The 15,615-nt window shown below is 40.2% G+C and overlaps 1 protein-coding gene across 2 annotated transcripts; it reads left to right on the top strand.

Annotated features, from left to right (window-relative positions):
- Positions 1-387: 387 nt before the first annotated feature.
- Positions 388-11,824, top strand: ap4b1 (adaptor related protein complex 4 subunit beta 1). 2 transcript variants are annotated; one of them, XM_048612183.1, is made up of 8 exons: positions 388-836; positions 3,386-3,533; positions 3,718-4,058; positions 6,310-6,393; positions 6,479-6,582; positions 7,880-8,087; positions 9,506-9,784; positions 10,976-11,824. In XM_048612183.1, the coding sequence occupies exons 1-8, from the start codon at positions 683-685 to the stop codon at positions 11,389-11,391; spliced, it is 1,734 nt and encodes a 577-aa protein (XP_048468140.1). In that variant the 5' UTR covers positions 388-682; the 3' UTR covers positions 11,392-11,824. The 2 variants fall into 2 exon arrangements, with proteins under 2 accessions (XP_048468140.1, XP_048468139.1); XM_048612182.1 differs by having other exon boundaries at positions 389-836; positions 3,718-4,214.
- The last annotated feature ends 3,791 nt before the right edge of the window (positions 11,825-15,615 follow it).

The following is a 15,615-nucleotide window of genomic DNA, read 5'->3' on the forward strand; positions in this document are numbered from 1 at the left end:
GATCTAAACAAAGTGAATGGAGAACAACGGGTCCCATTGGCAGAAGGGTGCAGAACCAAATGATATGAATTTAAAGTGAATAGTTTAAAAAAAAAAAATCACCCCTTCTTGGGTGGTACAGTGGCTCAGTGGTTAGCACTGCTGCCTCACAGTGCCAGGGACCTGGGTTCAATTCCACCCTCGGGCAACTGTCTTGTGTGGAGTTTGCACATTCTCCCTGTGTCTGTGTAGGTTTCCTCCCACAATCCAAAGATGTGCAGGCTAGGTGGATTGGCCGTGCTAAATTGCCTGTAGTGTTCAGGGATGTGTAGATTATGGGGATGGGGCTGGGTGCAATGCTCTGAGGGTCGATGTCGACTTGTTGGGCCGAAAGGGCCTGTTTCCACACTGTAGGGATTCTATGATTCTATGGTTTAGGATCTGGAATGTGAGTGTAATGAATTTCAAAAGGGAATTGGATAACCACCTGAAAGGAAGTCATTTACAGAGCTGTGTGGAAAAGGCAGAAACACAGGACAAGCTAAACTGGTTTTACGGAGAGTTGGAACAGGATTGACAGGCTAAATGGTCTCCTATGCTTTAACTCTTCTATGATTCTAAGTTTTCAAAGTAAAAGCATGATTCAAAACAAAGTAAACAGATGTGAGGAGCCTTCTCCTGTTCTGGATCAATGAGAATTTGAATGAGTGATTTGTTCTTTTTCAGAATGCCAGGTATAAGTGAGTATATTCAACAACCAGTACTAAATGGATTAAGAGATAAAGCTTCCTACGTCAGGCGAGCAGCAGTCCTGGGATGTGCTAAAATGCAGACTCTTCAAGGGGATACAGAAGTTGGTATGTGCAAAAATAATCCATTTCAGAATTTTTTGCGGATTTACGGAATTTCTTTGTGAGAGAGTAGCACGCTGGGGATTATTTGAAACTGAAAATAATCTGATCTATCTGCTGATGGTCTTGGTGCTTCATTTTTAAATGCCTTTACATGTTGACATCTCAAGTTGATTGTATCATTCAGTGCAAGTTCCTCTCTGTGTGATCAGAATATATGATGTACCAATCTCTCAATACCTCTTCAGTTATACTTACTAGAAATGTTTAAAATTAGTTAATAGCGAAAGTGGCAGCTGGAGGAGGTGGAAACAATGAGTAGGCCATTCAGTCTGTTGAGATTGTTTTGCTATTCAATTGTATCCTAGTTCCCTGAATTAAAACAGCTAGTGATGGAGAAGCTTAGCAGGTCTGACATCTTTTGTGCAGACAAACAAAGCTAATGTTTTGAGTAGAGTCATACTGAACATGAAACATTAACTCTATTCTGTCTGCACAGATGCTTCCACATTTGATGAGCATCCACTACACTTTGCTTTTATCGTAGTTCCCAACTTGCCCTGCTTTATAACTCTTAATACCTTTACCTAACACAAAATCTAACGATCTCAATTTTGAAAATTTTCAATTGGCAATAGATTGCTTCAGTTTCCAATTTTGTTGGCAATCTCTTATGTGGAACCTTATTGAATATCTTGCAGAAGTTTGTATAAGTAACATTCATGGACACTCCCTTATCTACCAGCGATGCTGCATCCTCAAAAAAGTCACCAAAATGTATTAGATGTAACGTCCCATTAATAAGTCCATGGCGATTCTCAAATCAGCTCTGCTTTGTTGAAATGATCAGTCACTCAAGCCAAAAAGCTGATTCTAACAACTTACTCACAACCGATATTGGACTGATAACCCCATAATTTCCTCATTTATCTTTACTATCCTTCTTGAATAATGAAGCAATGTGGGGAATTTTCCAATTCAAGAGGGAAATAAAGAATTAAGAGTTTTAGAAGGTCAGAACTAACACATCAACAATATCCTCACCTGTTACTATTGTTGAAACCATAAGATTGCTGGAGATACGTCAAACTTTAATCTTTTTATTTTTGTAATGAATCTAGTCTGTGCCACTTGTTTTGTTTTATTTGTATGTCTGGTTCTTTATTCTCATCCTGTGCTGTAATCAATACAAGGTAGATACTCAATAAGCCTGTCATTTTGTGAACTTGCAATTGCAGTATCACCTGTGTCTTTTCTTAAAAGTTTGACATTACTTTTAGTCAACTTTCTCTTAATGAACTTGTAAAAACCTCTAGTCCTATCCTTGATAACCTTTGTAATATTTTAATTTTTCCTTTTTTGCCAGTTTTTGCCACTTCTTTGTATCCTACATCGTCCTTGTCTACAACATCTCTATTATTTCTTTACTTTTACATAAGTTCATTTCCTTGATTTTTGTGTTCTTTTACTTGCATTTTTGGCCATGGTTATTCCATTACAGAAATACACCTCATGCCCTTTAAGAGATATGTATCTATCAAAGACTTTTTCAACAACACCCCCATTGTTCATCCATAGTTTTACCCGCTCCCTCACCAAGTATTACCACCTCTGTAATATGATTTTCCTTTGTCCCGTCTTAGGTCACCTGATGACAAAATACCCATTTATTATCTCTGTTCTTGACAGTTCCTGCACATTCTTGAGTGGGCTCTCATTTTCTACCTGCTGTAAACTTGAGATCGTCTGACATGCCCTAACTTGCACCAAGTTCTGTTTACCAGTCGTCAGTTGCCAATGCAGTAAGCTCGGAAATGCCCCCCTGAACCTGTTTGCCTTTCTATCTTTCTTTACTCCTTTAAGACACTCCTTACAACTTAGCTCTTTGATCAAACAATTGTTCATCTACATTAGTATCTTCTTTTCTTTCTTCCTGTGGAATTTGTTTGATAATATTTTTGTTTAGGTTCTTGGGAGACATCTAATAATTTTAAACTTGCTAGATATAAATACTTATTTAATAGTGCAGCCCAGGCTGTTGTGGCAAATTTTGTACCTCATCTCTCCAGAGTCAGCCTTACTCAAGACTAAAACCCGCTTTCCAACCTTTCGGTCCTAACATTGAATTACTTTATGTTATGATCACAATCAGTCAGGTGTCCTCTTACCGTTAGATTATCGAGTAATTTAGCTTTATTTCTCATTACCCATTAGAGTTGACCTAGAGGTAGGAGCATGGAGAAGGGGGAAACGGAATTTCGTTTAAGTCTGGTTTAAACCCATTGCACTTCTTAAACAAAAACAGAAATTACTGGAAAAAACTCAGCAGGTCCAGCAGCATCTGTGGGAGGAAAGCGTAGTTAACATCTCAAGACCGGTGACTCACCGGCAGAGTTTCTACAGCAATTTCTGTTTTTGTTTCAGATCTCCAGCATCCACAGTTCTTTGTTGTGTTTTTACATGTCACTTCTTGCTGTCTTCCTTGTGTTTGTTAGAAACCTGAAAAGTGAAGAGATTTGAGATTACTGTCATTTGTTTGCCTTCTTCCCACACAGATGGGGCTGTGGTAAATGAGCTGTATGCTATGCTGCGTGACCCAGATCCTATTGTCATGGTCAATTGCTTGAGAGCATTGGAGGAAATCCTGAAACATGAAGGAGGCGTGGTCATCAACAAGCCAATAGCACATCACCTTTTAAACAGGTTGGTTCATTCTGTCTTTGTCATATTTTAAATGTGTGAGTGAACTAAAACTAGGCACTGAAAGCAATGTCCTGGTATAAGGTCAATGTTTCAGGATTGTGGGATTAGTAGGAAAAAGGGTATAATAATGAGGACTGAAGCATTTTTGTTAAGGAATTCTACTTCAATTTATTTATTTGTTTAGAATGAAAGACTTGGATCACTGGGGGCAGAGTGAAGTGCTGGCATTCCTGGTTCGCTACAAGACCCGAACTGAAGACGAAGTGTTCACAATTCTGAATGTACTCGATGACTTTCTCAAAAGCAGTCAACCTAATGTTGTCATGGCGACCACCAAACTATTTCTTCTGCTGTCTGAAGATTTCCCCAACGTGCAGATGGATATTCTGGAACGAGTGAAAGGGCCGCTGCTCGCTATCTGCACATCAGAGTGTCACGAGCTGTGTTTCCTGGGTTTGTGCCATGCACGGGAGATCCTTCGCAGCTCACCTGGGCATTTCAGTGGTCACTACAAGAAATTCTTCTGTATGTACTCTGAACCGAATTACATTAAATACCAGAAAATGGAAATCCTCAGGAACTTGGTGAACGATGAGAATGTCCAGCAGATACTTGAGGAGCTTCAGACCTATTGCACAGATGTTTCTGTAGAGCTAGCTCAGATGGCCATTTTAAATATAGGTACCATTCATTTTGCATATTCATATCTTTCAGTCCAATTTTGCTGTCCTCTGAGCCCACTCAGATGGTTCCCTAATCAATATTACTTGCTTGCTTTTTTTGGTGAGGTAAAATACATAAAGATGAGGACTTTGTTTTATTAAACTAGGAACATAGCTGTATTTTCTTTTATGGTCGCAGTCACATCACTCCGCTGTAGTACTAGACGGGGAGCCTTAACACACTCTATTTCTGATCCACATTTGTTCATCCTTCTTTTAACAGTCCTAGTGGCCCCTAGGTTCTTTACATGAACACTGCTCAGATACTGATGTTGATGCAGAAAAGTCCAAACCAGGACTCACGAGTATGAAAAATCCTACAGCTTCAGTTTCCCAGCAGCTTAATGGCAGGAAAATGAAACTGCATCCTGTCACTTCTCAAATGGCAGTCCACAACATGCTAGCTGCCCTTGGCCTGGGGCAGTCATGCCATTGGCAGGACGGAGTACATAGTGTGTCTAGAAGTGGGGTCCAAAAGGCCCTATCATGAGAATGTGACTTCTTTGCTGGCAATCTTGCTGTTGGTAACAAACATTGTCAATATCTGTCAGGCTCTCTATTTTAATAGTGGCAGTGGATTCCTGTTGGTGGTGCTGCAGCAGAGCAAGCTATCTGTCATCATTCCACCATAGTGCCACCTACAGGAGGTCTTGGTACTGCTGCTCTGTTATAAATACACTTGTGATTTATAGTCATCCTACATCTGCTGTTATGCTAAATTCTAGAGTTTGGTTTCTTGTCTGAAGTGTGTTCATTTCATAGTGAAGTCTGAGTTGCATCAGGAATTTGGGGCAATGTTTCTTAAGCTCTGGTGACTGTGTGCATTGCAAGATATTAGTTATACTTGAGGGATTTGACCCATCAATGGAGGTGGAACTAACAATTCTCATTATACCTTTGATTTTTTCCAGCATTGATGATTCCAGCATTTTTCACCCATAACTTTGTTTCTGATGCCTGCATTCAGCACTTTAATCTCAACATTGAATCTAAATGTACTATTAGTTTAAAGTTGGGTGCCCCTGCCCTCCTGGAATTCAATTTAAAAATTATTTACTTTATTATGTCATTAATTATAACTTTTTTGTTAAGATCACCTCTTGAATGTCTCATCTCTAGGTTGGAAAACCTATTTCTTTGCAGTCCTCCCCCACAGCTCCAAAGCACAGCAAGCCATAACCTTGTGGCCACTTGTTCCACCGCTTGAATGTTTTTTTCGTTTCTTATGGACCAAAACTGAACACAGCCACATGCTAAGACCTGTGATCAGACCTTTTCATACCCTCTGTTTATTTAACTTAGTGCCTAATCATGTACAGTAACACAAAAACAGACCCTTCCTCAGAACGGTCACTGGACCCGAAATGTTAACTCTGATTTTTTTCTTCACAGATGCTGCCAGACCTGCTGAGTTTTTCCAGCAACTTCTGTTTTTGTTCTTGATTTACAGCATCCACAGTAATTTTTGGTTTTTTATTGAACATTGGACCAAGCTAGGCTATTTCTCTATTGCTGTATTGGGCCTCGTACGCATGTTTTCTGTTTTGCTCCCTGCCATTTTATTCCTCTAACATTCTGTCCTATCCCAATTCAAGGATTTTGTAGCTAGTGGGTTCACCCTCTCCTACCTCTTGATTTGTGTGAGCCTGAATAGAAAGTGTTATGTGGAAAGTGCATCACTATTGACCTCAATCATTCTCCATGCCAACATTTACACGATTCTGCACAATCATTCATGGACAGCTGTGGTAGTTTTAGCAGCCTCATTGATGCTTCTCATTGAGATCAAATAATTTAGTTGACTGGAGATCAAAGTTGGGAACTTTCACATCTCTAAGTTCAACTATTCACTACCATGACAAGTTGAGTCATTGATAGAGCTTAAGTTTATTTTAGCCTTTATCTGCTGACTAAAAGAGAACTTCAGGCAAGTTGCATAAATACTGTTTGTGAAATTTTGGATTATCATGGAAGATAATCTATTGTGGAAAGTATATCTTGTGATGAACATTACTTGGAATCTTTCCATCACTTTAACTGTGTTGTCTTTCTAGGTCGAATTGCACGGATGTATAGTGAAAGGTGTGTGGTTATTTTGAAAGGGCTACTGGGCCTCAAGCAGGAACATATTACATCAGGTATGGCCCTCTTCCAGTCTCTACCCATTAATATTTGCTCAGATTTATCAGTGTTAAGCTAATCAATCTCTCTTTTTGTCTTCAGCTGTCATTCAAACATTTCGTGATCTTGTATGGCTGTGTCCCCAGTGTACAGCGACTGTCTGCCAGGCACTACTAGGCTGTGAGGAGAACATCCAGGATAGTGAGGTAGGTTACGCAGGATGAGATTTTGTTTTGATGTCCTGTGATGGTCAAAATAGTCTTTTGTCATGTGCCTCGTTATTGAAACACATCAATCTGGAGTGTCCCAAGTTCAGACCCTCAGCTGATCTCACTAGGTTAATGCATTTGGTCCTGTTGACCCCAGGCTGGAAGAAAGCATGTAGTCAGGAGAGAAACACTGAGGCAGGAATCCCACTGCTGTTCACAGTCCAGTAGCCTTTTAGGATCCATCTGAATGCCAAATAAGACAGGTTGTGTTAACTGTGATTCGCTTTTACCACTCCACACCCAGTGGTGCTTGAACAAGGTGCTACAGAAAATCTTAGTTTATTGTTATAAGGATTTGTTATCTGAAATACAATTGACTAGGCATACATCTAGATCTTTTGGACTTTTTTGAAAGAACACTTTGCTTTGCAAAGGAGTTCCCCAGGTTTTCCCCTGGTTGCAGCAGGGAAAATTATTAAAAAGTGGAAAGAATATGAGCTGTTCGACTGGAGTCACTGAGTTCACAATACCTTATAGATAGAGTTCATTTGAACCAGTCTGTGGGGGTGATAAAGCTGCTGGATTTGAACATAGACTGCCGGAGAGAAAACTTGCCTGGTGCAATTGCCTTAACTTGAATTTAAAAAACCCGCTGGAAAATCTCTAATGAGGGTTCCTGAAGAAGAATTTAAAACCTACACCACTGCCTCCAAAAAGTGAGTTCTGCTAGTTATAACTGATCTAAGCTGACACCCCTGTGTCAGCAGCTTGTATACCATGTAACTTTGGCCACAGACCAACATTTGGACAATCTAGAAACCTTTCTTTAAATTTAGTTTTACTCACTCAAAGTACTTTTAAGAAAAAACTCTATAGACTTTTCATATGTCTCTTACTGAAACTTGCCAGTTATGTATGTGTTATTTTTCAAGAAGATTAGTTGTATGACATTTGTTCAGTTTAAATCTATTGTTAATCTTTACATTTTTGTTTGAATAAATTTTTGTTTGCATTAGAATAGTTCTTGTGACTCAAGAAACTTGGCTTTCTTGTTTCCTATATCGAGCTCTTTACTGATTATATAAATAGGAAATTGGAATATCACCTCTCTTTTTTTAAATTCAAACTTTGTTGTGACCAGTTAAGGAGCAAGATACAGAAAAATTCACACCTGTGAACTCAGCCACAACATCATAGAGACGTTCAGGGTTAGAAGTAATGTTATAGAGAATGCTCTCTTTGCAAATTAGTTAACTGTATTTTCTTTCCTCTGCCAATTGCCCTCACCAACCAGGGGAAGCAAGCTCTGATCTGGCTCCTTGGGATGCACGGAGAGCAGGTTCCCAATGCTCCCTACGTCTTGGAAGAATTTGTGGACAATGTGAAAATGGAGACCTCTGCAACAGTGAAGCTGGAGCTGATCACAGCGATGGTGCGCCTGTTCCTGAGTCGCCCGGCTGAATGTCAGGATGTGCTGGGAAGACTACTTCATTATGTTATTGGTAAGGGTTATGCTCAAGACAAAACGTTAGCATTATCTGGGTGTTGTGGATGCAGGAATGACACTGTACTCCTTTTCTGTCCTAAAGACCATGACTTCTGCTTAGCACTTGATCCCTTGGGTGCCTGGTATCAGTGGCTGTTGGTTAATATGTAAGGGAACAGAGTCTGTGAATTGATAAAAGAAGATGATTGCAGTTACAAATAACCATGAGAATGTGGCTCTGCAGCAGTTCTCCTTCATTGTGTGGAATGACAATTACAAATTGATGCCTTGTTACTTGCCAATTACTTGTTTTACTGAGACCCAATTGTAATGGGGGGAGGAAAGGAAGCTCATGTTTAGCAAAGTTGAGAGATATTTAACTTAAATAGACTTTGAGAGGAGTATCATGGAAAAGTTGTTCCTCTAGAAATGATTTAATCTTTGAAATAACACAAAGATCTTCCTGATATGCATTAAAATATAATTAAGAATTAACAAAATGTATGTGATATTTTTGCGATTATCAGGCTGTGATTTTTGTAAACCTTAATTGGTTCTCATTGATATTTTGTTACATTCCCCCTCCTTCACCCTCCCCCGCCAATTTTCTCCTTTACCCACTAGAAACCATTGATATCTTATTTGGCTTCATATCTACGGGTTACCCTTCCAATACTTTGCCCAAAATATGGTTATTCGTGTGAGTGTTGAATGTAGGAACTTCACAGCCATTCCTGTCCTGTTCCCATATATGATATACATCATGACTGACTTTATTTGTCGTTCTCTATGCAGAGGTAAATTGTGGCATCCCCACTGCCTTTACTGTAGTGAACTCCTAACAAGGGGAATCAAAATTTGGAATATTTGTGAAAACTGAAAAAACTGAGGATGCTGTAAATGGGGAACAAAAACAGAAGTTGCTGGAAAAGCTCAGCAGGTCTGGTATCATCTGTGAAGAGAAAATCAGAGCTAATGTTTAACAGTTCTGAGGAAGGATCACCAGACCCAAAACATTAACTCTGATTTTTTCTTCACAGATGCTGCCAGACCTGCTGAGCTTTTCCAGCAACTTCTGTTTTTGTTGGAATATTTGTAGTCTGTTTAATTCAGCAACTTCCTATCATCCATAAATGCCGGCAATGTTCAGGACTTGTCATGAGTGACTGTTTCTATGTGAGCAATTGATGACAAGGGGACTTCCCAGCCGATGTTGTTTTCTTTCTGGACTATGACAAACACGTATTCACTACTTGTCTTGGGTCAGCTATTTCAGACCCAAAACGCTGATCATATTGGAGTCCTCATTGGATTTAAGGTCCATTTCAAACTAGGCCGTGCATTTATTAATTAACTGCAGGTTTTCTAAAATTATGTGCTACAATACCACGTGCTGCTATTCTCACTGCAGACGTTTGTTGTTTTTATTGACAGAGGAGGAGTTAGACATGGCTGTGCGCGATCGCGGACTGTTATATTATCGGCTGCTTCAGCAAGGAGTTGAAGAGGTCAAGCGGGTAGTCTGTGGACCAAGATCTGATCCATCCTTGGATGTAATAAGTGGTCAAGCTAAAGAGGCAGTCAGTACCTGGTCCAAAGACTTTAACACACTAATACCAATCTATGGCCAAGAACAGTGGGATCGCTTAACAGCACAGAAAGGGGACTCCTTAGAAATCCTGCAGGTGTCAGCAGTAAAGTCAGATGAAAAAGGTAAGTAGTTATATAGTTAAATTCCAGGCCTGGACCGACTGCCAGTCAACCTCCTTTACTTTGGTTGTCGTCCATGCATTGGAGTCACTGCAAGTCCGAGCCCCGAGACCTTCCAATTCTGATATTCGACTATTGCTAATTCCGCTGGTAGTGGCAGCCCCTCCACTCACTGTCACGTATCTCTTGGACTATTATTTCAGTACTGTTGGAAAGTGTTTTGAAAAATCTCTCATTTGAGGGTTGTCTGTAGATGTAAATTCTTGGCAGTCCACTGCTCTCACCTGTTTCAAATTCATCCTAAAAATATTTGCTCCATGTATGAATTTTAAAACCAGTTTGATACTATGTTTGCTGTTCGACTAAATAAACCAGCAATAGAATCTTGCCAGATCCCACTGTATCATTTTCTGTCAGCTGTACACATCCTTTATAATTTTGAGTAAGGTTAATTTTGATCACCCCTGACCAGAAGTACTGAGCTGTTACACTGAGACCAATATGTCCCTCAGCAAGTGGTTGCCTGTCAGTGTTATGAATGTAATTTCCCCTGAGTTCCAGCATCTGAGGAATAGCTGGAGTAGGCCTTATTGCTTAAAAAAAATCAGTCCTTGCCTTGAATATACTCAAAATACCAGCCTAAACAGCTCTCCATAAGGAATTGGTAGAGAATTCCGCAAGTTCATTACCCTGTGAGAGAAAAAATTCCTTTTCTCTTAAATGGGTGACCCCCTTACTCTGAAATTAGGCTTCTTTTAGGTTTCAGAAAGGTCTCCAGTTGTTTTACAGTTATCCAGTTGTTGAAAATAAGTGCAGAACGGTAGTATCCATGTAGAGTTAAGCTGGTTGGCCCAGAGAGTTCCAGATTTGATTTGCCTGTGCTGAGTTAGCTGATTTCAGCTAGGGCAGCATGATAAACTCTATATTGGATTAAAGAGAGTAAAAAATGTGGTGGTTGCCGTCCACTGACTCCTGTTGGATTAATGCCAATAAGTGAATTTTGATGCCTGCTGCCACGCCCCCCACACACATCAAGAATGTCCATTTTGGCAACATACTAAAGAACTCCTGGAGCTCTCGTCAGGAGAGAGGCAGAAAATGCCTTTTCTTGTCCAGTTGTGTATTGCATATTCTGTTTTTCTTTATGTTGAAAGTGGCCTGTGTAACATTTTCTGTGTTTTAATTTCTACAAAGACACAAGCCCAGAACAAAGAGAAAAGATGGCTGCAGACTCTGGATCAGTCAGTTTGGAGACCAGTGCCCACCTGTCGCCGGAGCAGTTTGAGGAGTACTGGACTCGTCTGGAACCTGCTAAAGTTGTGACTGTGGACTGGCACAAAGACTCATGCCCTGATGCCATCCAAACTGCTTTTCAGTTTGTTCACATCCAGCCGGTTGCAATTAGCCGGGCAGGAGTGCAACCGTGGAAAGCCTATCTGTTTGCCAAAAATGACACTGGGTCATTGTTTTTAATTGAACTCTTAACTGTGAAGGGCAAGAGGGACATGCAAATTACTGTTAAGCAAGAGAATAGCAGCGAACCGTTGCTCAACCACTTCATCACTGTTGTTAAGTCTGTAATACAGGCTCTGGGTGAGACTAAAAGTTAGACCTTGAATATGTTTCAGTAGCTGCAGGAGAAAAATGCTCTCCTAACTGAGAAAACCAAGTCACGTTTTACTTCCAAAATGCCATCAGATGTTGGTGAAGGGAAACAGTTCCAGTGCTTGCCTATCTGGCTAAACTGCAAAAGTAGTTTGTTGTGTCATGTTTTGATGTGGTGAAGCATGTTGTAAATACAATTTTATTTTTGCAGTGCAAGATACATTGGTGAATTTAATTGATAGCAAGGCCAGTAAACATTTCTTTTGAAATTCTAAACTGGCGTAGTTCCTGGAACTCCAATTGTCCGGAGTGCATCTGCGTAGCTAAGGCGAAAACACAGTCCTTCCCCATTCGATTATAAGCCAATGCATGGGTTTTTGACTTGCTGTCACTCCTTTTTTCATAAAGGAAAATAAAGCATCAAATTTGTGCAAGTGAGATGTGTGGCTACTTAATTTGTCTTGGTGAGTTTGAATAAATGTTGGCTATCATGTTGGATGTATTCCCCTGCCCTTTGAATTTTATGCCTATGCAAACAGACAGTCTACACTGTTAGATGTTTCATACAAGGTATGGCGTGTTCAACAATTGGGCTAAATTTCAGCTTTTTGGCTGGGAGATGACAGTACTATCAGTGAGCTGACTTTAAAGCTCCAGCTGTATGGATTTATACTCAGCTTCTTTAGTAGCTCCATGGTTAGCTTTGAGGCTCAATTGATGACTCAGCATGAAAAAAAACGGACTACAGGATATCCTGGTTTCATCCTCAGTTTGTGATGAACAGGGGCAAGAACTTGGGTAGGGATCGAAAAGTCACATGGGATGCCTAATCTCTATCTTGCGAGCATTGTGAAACAGTCTCTGGTATCATTGTGTGCAGATGGAATTGGGCTCAGCTATACTGGCTTCCACAGTCCCCACCCTAACATTGCACTGTCTAAAGTAGTTCTGCTATAAAGTGTGTTTTATTAACGCGAATTGGCTATAATGTGATTGATGAATAGTGAACGCTGTTTGGATGACGTGAACTTTCTACTTTAAAGTACAGCAATTTTCAATAGCAATTTCCCCATAATGTGATTTTCTGTGGCAAATTCTATAGTGTGAGCTCGCACAAGAACACAACTATCTTGTTATAGGAGAACTACTTGTAACAAATAGAGAATGATACCAGAGAATAACCGTGTTCAGTTTTTTTTTTGGAGTGAAGTTGCAAACAAACTCTTTTTAACATTTGGTTTCGTACTATAGCTGTAACTAAAGGAGTTTTCCTCATCCAAATGAGGATAATTCCTGGTTTAGTCAACACTGAGCTAGTGCTGTTGCTGGTAGAGCAGATTCCTTGTACAGGAACTAGAGCATGTTCTTTGTGACCAAGCTTTACATCTTAGGTTGATCGGATTTCAATTGGTTGAAGGTCAGTAGTAATGGTTTTGTACCTTTTGTATACACAGATGTGTTGTATTTGCTGGAGTGACAACTGCACAGGACTGAGCCACTTGCATTACAGAGCCTTTTCCCATAGAAAATGTTCAATAATTAACGCAATTCCATTAGGTAATGACCTGGTTCCAGACTGTCCTGATGTGAACGTTGCACAGGCCAGCAGTGCATGCATTTGCTGTGTATCTCTGCCAGTGTCCAGACTGCAAATCAATCCAGTCACATGGGAGCCATTTAACTCTGTGGACCTCTGGCATTTTTCACCAGAGGCCCCCTAGTGAAAGCCACACGAAAAGACAGGTTTCGGTATTCTCAAGACCAATCCTGTTGTGTTGTTTATTTGGTGAACTATCTTCCATGGCACTCTTACTATCTGGAACAAAATTGTCCTATTGAGAAGCTTCAAGAGCCAGCCCATTTAACACCACCATGAATATATTTATTTGTATTCAGGTAATTACCCAGGAACTATTTTATAGAAATTATTCTGCAATGAGAGCAGCTCTGAGGAGTGGAGGATTCTAAGTCCTTCACCCAAAGTTTATGTAAAGATTTCACTAGAAAATTGTTTTTGTGATCTTTCAAATACCATTATTTACAAAAGGAATAGTACAATGTATGTGATCTGCATGTGTTTTTTCAGTTGGGTTTGGAAAATTACTGGTTTAAAAAGAATTGATTTGCTGGATGCCTCAGTAAACACATTGAAATTTGTATGTACTATTTTTTTCAAATTATAAAAGCAGGAAGAAGCTGGCCACAGGAAAAGCCGATTTTAAAAACAAAATGCACCATGCTCCTTTTTAGGCTCCCTTCTTTTGGTTCTCACCAGTTCCTGGTCATTGAAAAACATCAGTGGCTTGTTCCAACTTCCAATTAAACTTTGCAGTTAACTGTGAGAAGTTGTATAAAGCTGACACAGTTGAAACTTGAAAAGCTTAACACAAGCCTGCAAGATCACACCAGTGGGCAAAGCAACATTTACTTGGAAAAATGGTATAAAAATGTTGGAAATATACACCAGGCTTGTCAAACTAGAATGAGAAAAAAAATAAGTTGATACTTTGGGCCCAAGCTCTTTACTTCACACTGAAAGCCAAAAGATTACTGTGTTCCCTTTCTTCTGGGGGTGGTGGAATGATTTGTTTAAAAAAACAAGACTAAATTGTCTGGTCGTGGGATCTTGCAGATTGAAATGAGCATGGTAGCTTTTGACTGCAGGTTAGAAAAACACTACATTGCAACTTTGCATGTTGCAGATAGAAAGCAACGTTTGAACTATGATATTTGGGATTACTAAATTATAGAAGCAACATGAGAGCAAAAACAAAATACTGTGGATGCTGGCAATCTGAAATACAAACCATGTGCTGGAGAAACTGAACAGTTCTGGCAGCATCTGTACAACAACAGTTTTTACTACCAGTAGAGTCATAGAGCTGTACAGCATGGAAATAGACCCTTCAGTCCAACTTGTTTATGCCGACATAAATTAATCTATTCCTACATTTGGCCATTTAAGGCAAGCATACCAAATACATGCAAATTCTGTCTCAGGATTCCCTCCAATAACTTTCCCACTAGTGATGTCAGGCTCACCCGTCTGTAGTTCCCTAGCTTTTCCTTACCACCTTTCTTAAATAGTGGTGCCACATTAGCTAACCTCCAGTCTTGCAGCATCTCACCTGTGGCAATCTATGATAGAAATGACTTAGCAAGGCGCCCAGCAATCACTTCAGTAGCTTCTCAGAGTTCTAGGGTACACCTGATGAGGTCCCGGGGATTTGTCCACCTTTATACGTTTTAAGACGTCCAGCACCTCCACCTCTGTAATATGGGCATTTTTCAAGATGTTGCTATTTATTTCCCCAATGTTCTCTATCTTCCGTATTCTTCTGCAATAGAGAGTTGGAGCAAGTAAGCAAGTATATTTCATGTTTGTTACCATCTTTGACATGCAGTTTTCAGTTTGGTTGCATCCAAAATATTTCCAATTTTCAAATTGATAAATGGAGAATTTGTTTGTTTGTTTGTTAATATAATTTATCAAATTACATTTTCACTAATAGCATGTTCTGCTGCAGGTGCAGCTTGAGTGAAAGGGAAGTTTGATGTTAGAGTTGAATGTTACTTTGTGGGTATGAAGTGAGGTTGGGATTTTTTTTTATTTGTTTGTGGGATGTGGGGGTCACTGGCTGGGTCAACATCTATTGCCCGCCCCTAATTGCCCTTGAGAAGGTGGTGGTGAGCTGCTTTCTTGAACCACTGCAGTCCACAATGCCATTAGGGAGGGAATTCCAGGATTTTGACCCAGAGATTAGGAAGGAATAGTGATGTATTTCCATTTCAGGATGGTGAGTAGCTTGGAGGGGAACTTGAAGTTGGTAGTGTTCCCATGTATCTGCTGTCCTTGTCCTTGTAGATGGAAGTGGTCGTGGGTTTGGAAGGTGCTGTCTGAGGATCTTTGGTGAATTTCTACAGTACACCTTGTAGATAGTACACACTGCTGCTACTGAGCATCGGTGGTGGAGGGAGTGGGTACTTGTGGATGTCGTGCCAATCGAGCGGGCTGCTTTGTTCTGGAAGGTGTCAAGCTTCTTGAGTGTTGTTGGAGCTGCACTCATGCAGGCAACTATTCCATCACACTCCTGACTTGTGCCTTATAGATGGTGGACAGGCTTTGAGGAGTCAGGAGGTGAGTTCCTCGCTGCAGTATTCCTCACCTCTGACCTGCTGTTGTAGCCACTGTGTTTATATGGTGAGTCCAGTTGAGTTTCTGGTCAATG

The sequence above is a fragment of the Rhincodon typus genome, chromosome 25 (genome assembly GCF_021869965.1).
Source record: "Rhincodon typus isolate 14 chromosome 25, sRhiTyp1.1, whole genome shotgun sequence".
NCBI classification, from domain to species: domain Eukaryota; kingdom Metazoa; phylum Chordata; class Chondrichthyes; order Orectolobiformes; family Rhincodontidae; genus Rhincodon; species Rhincodon typus.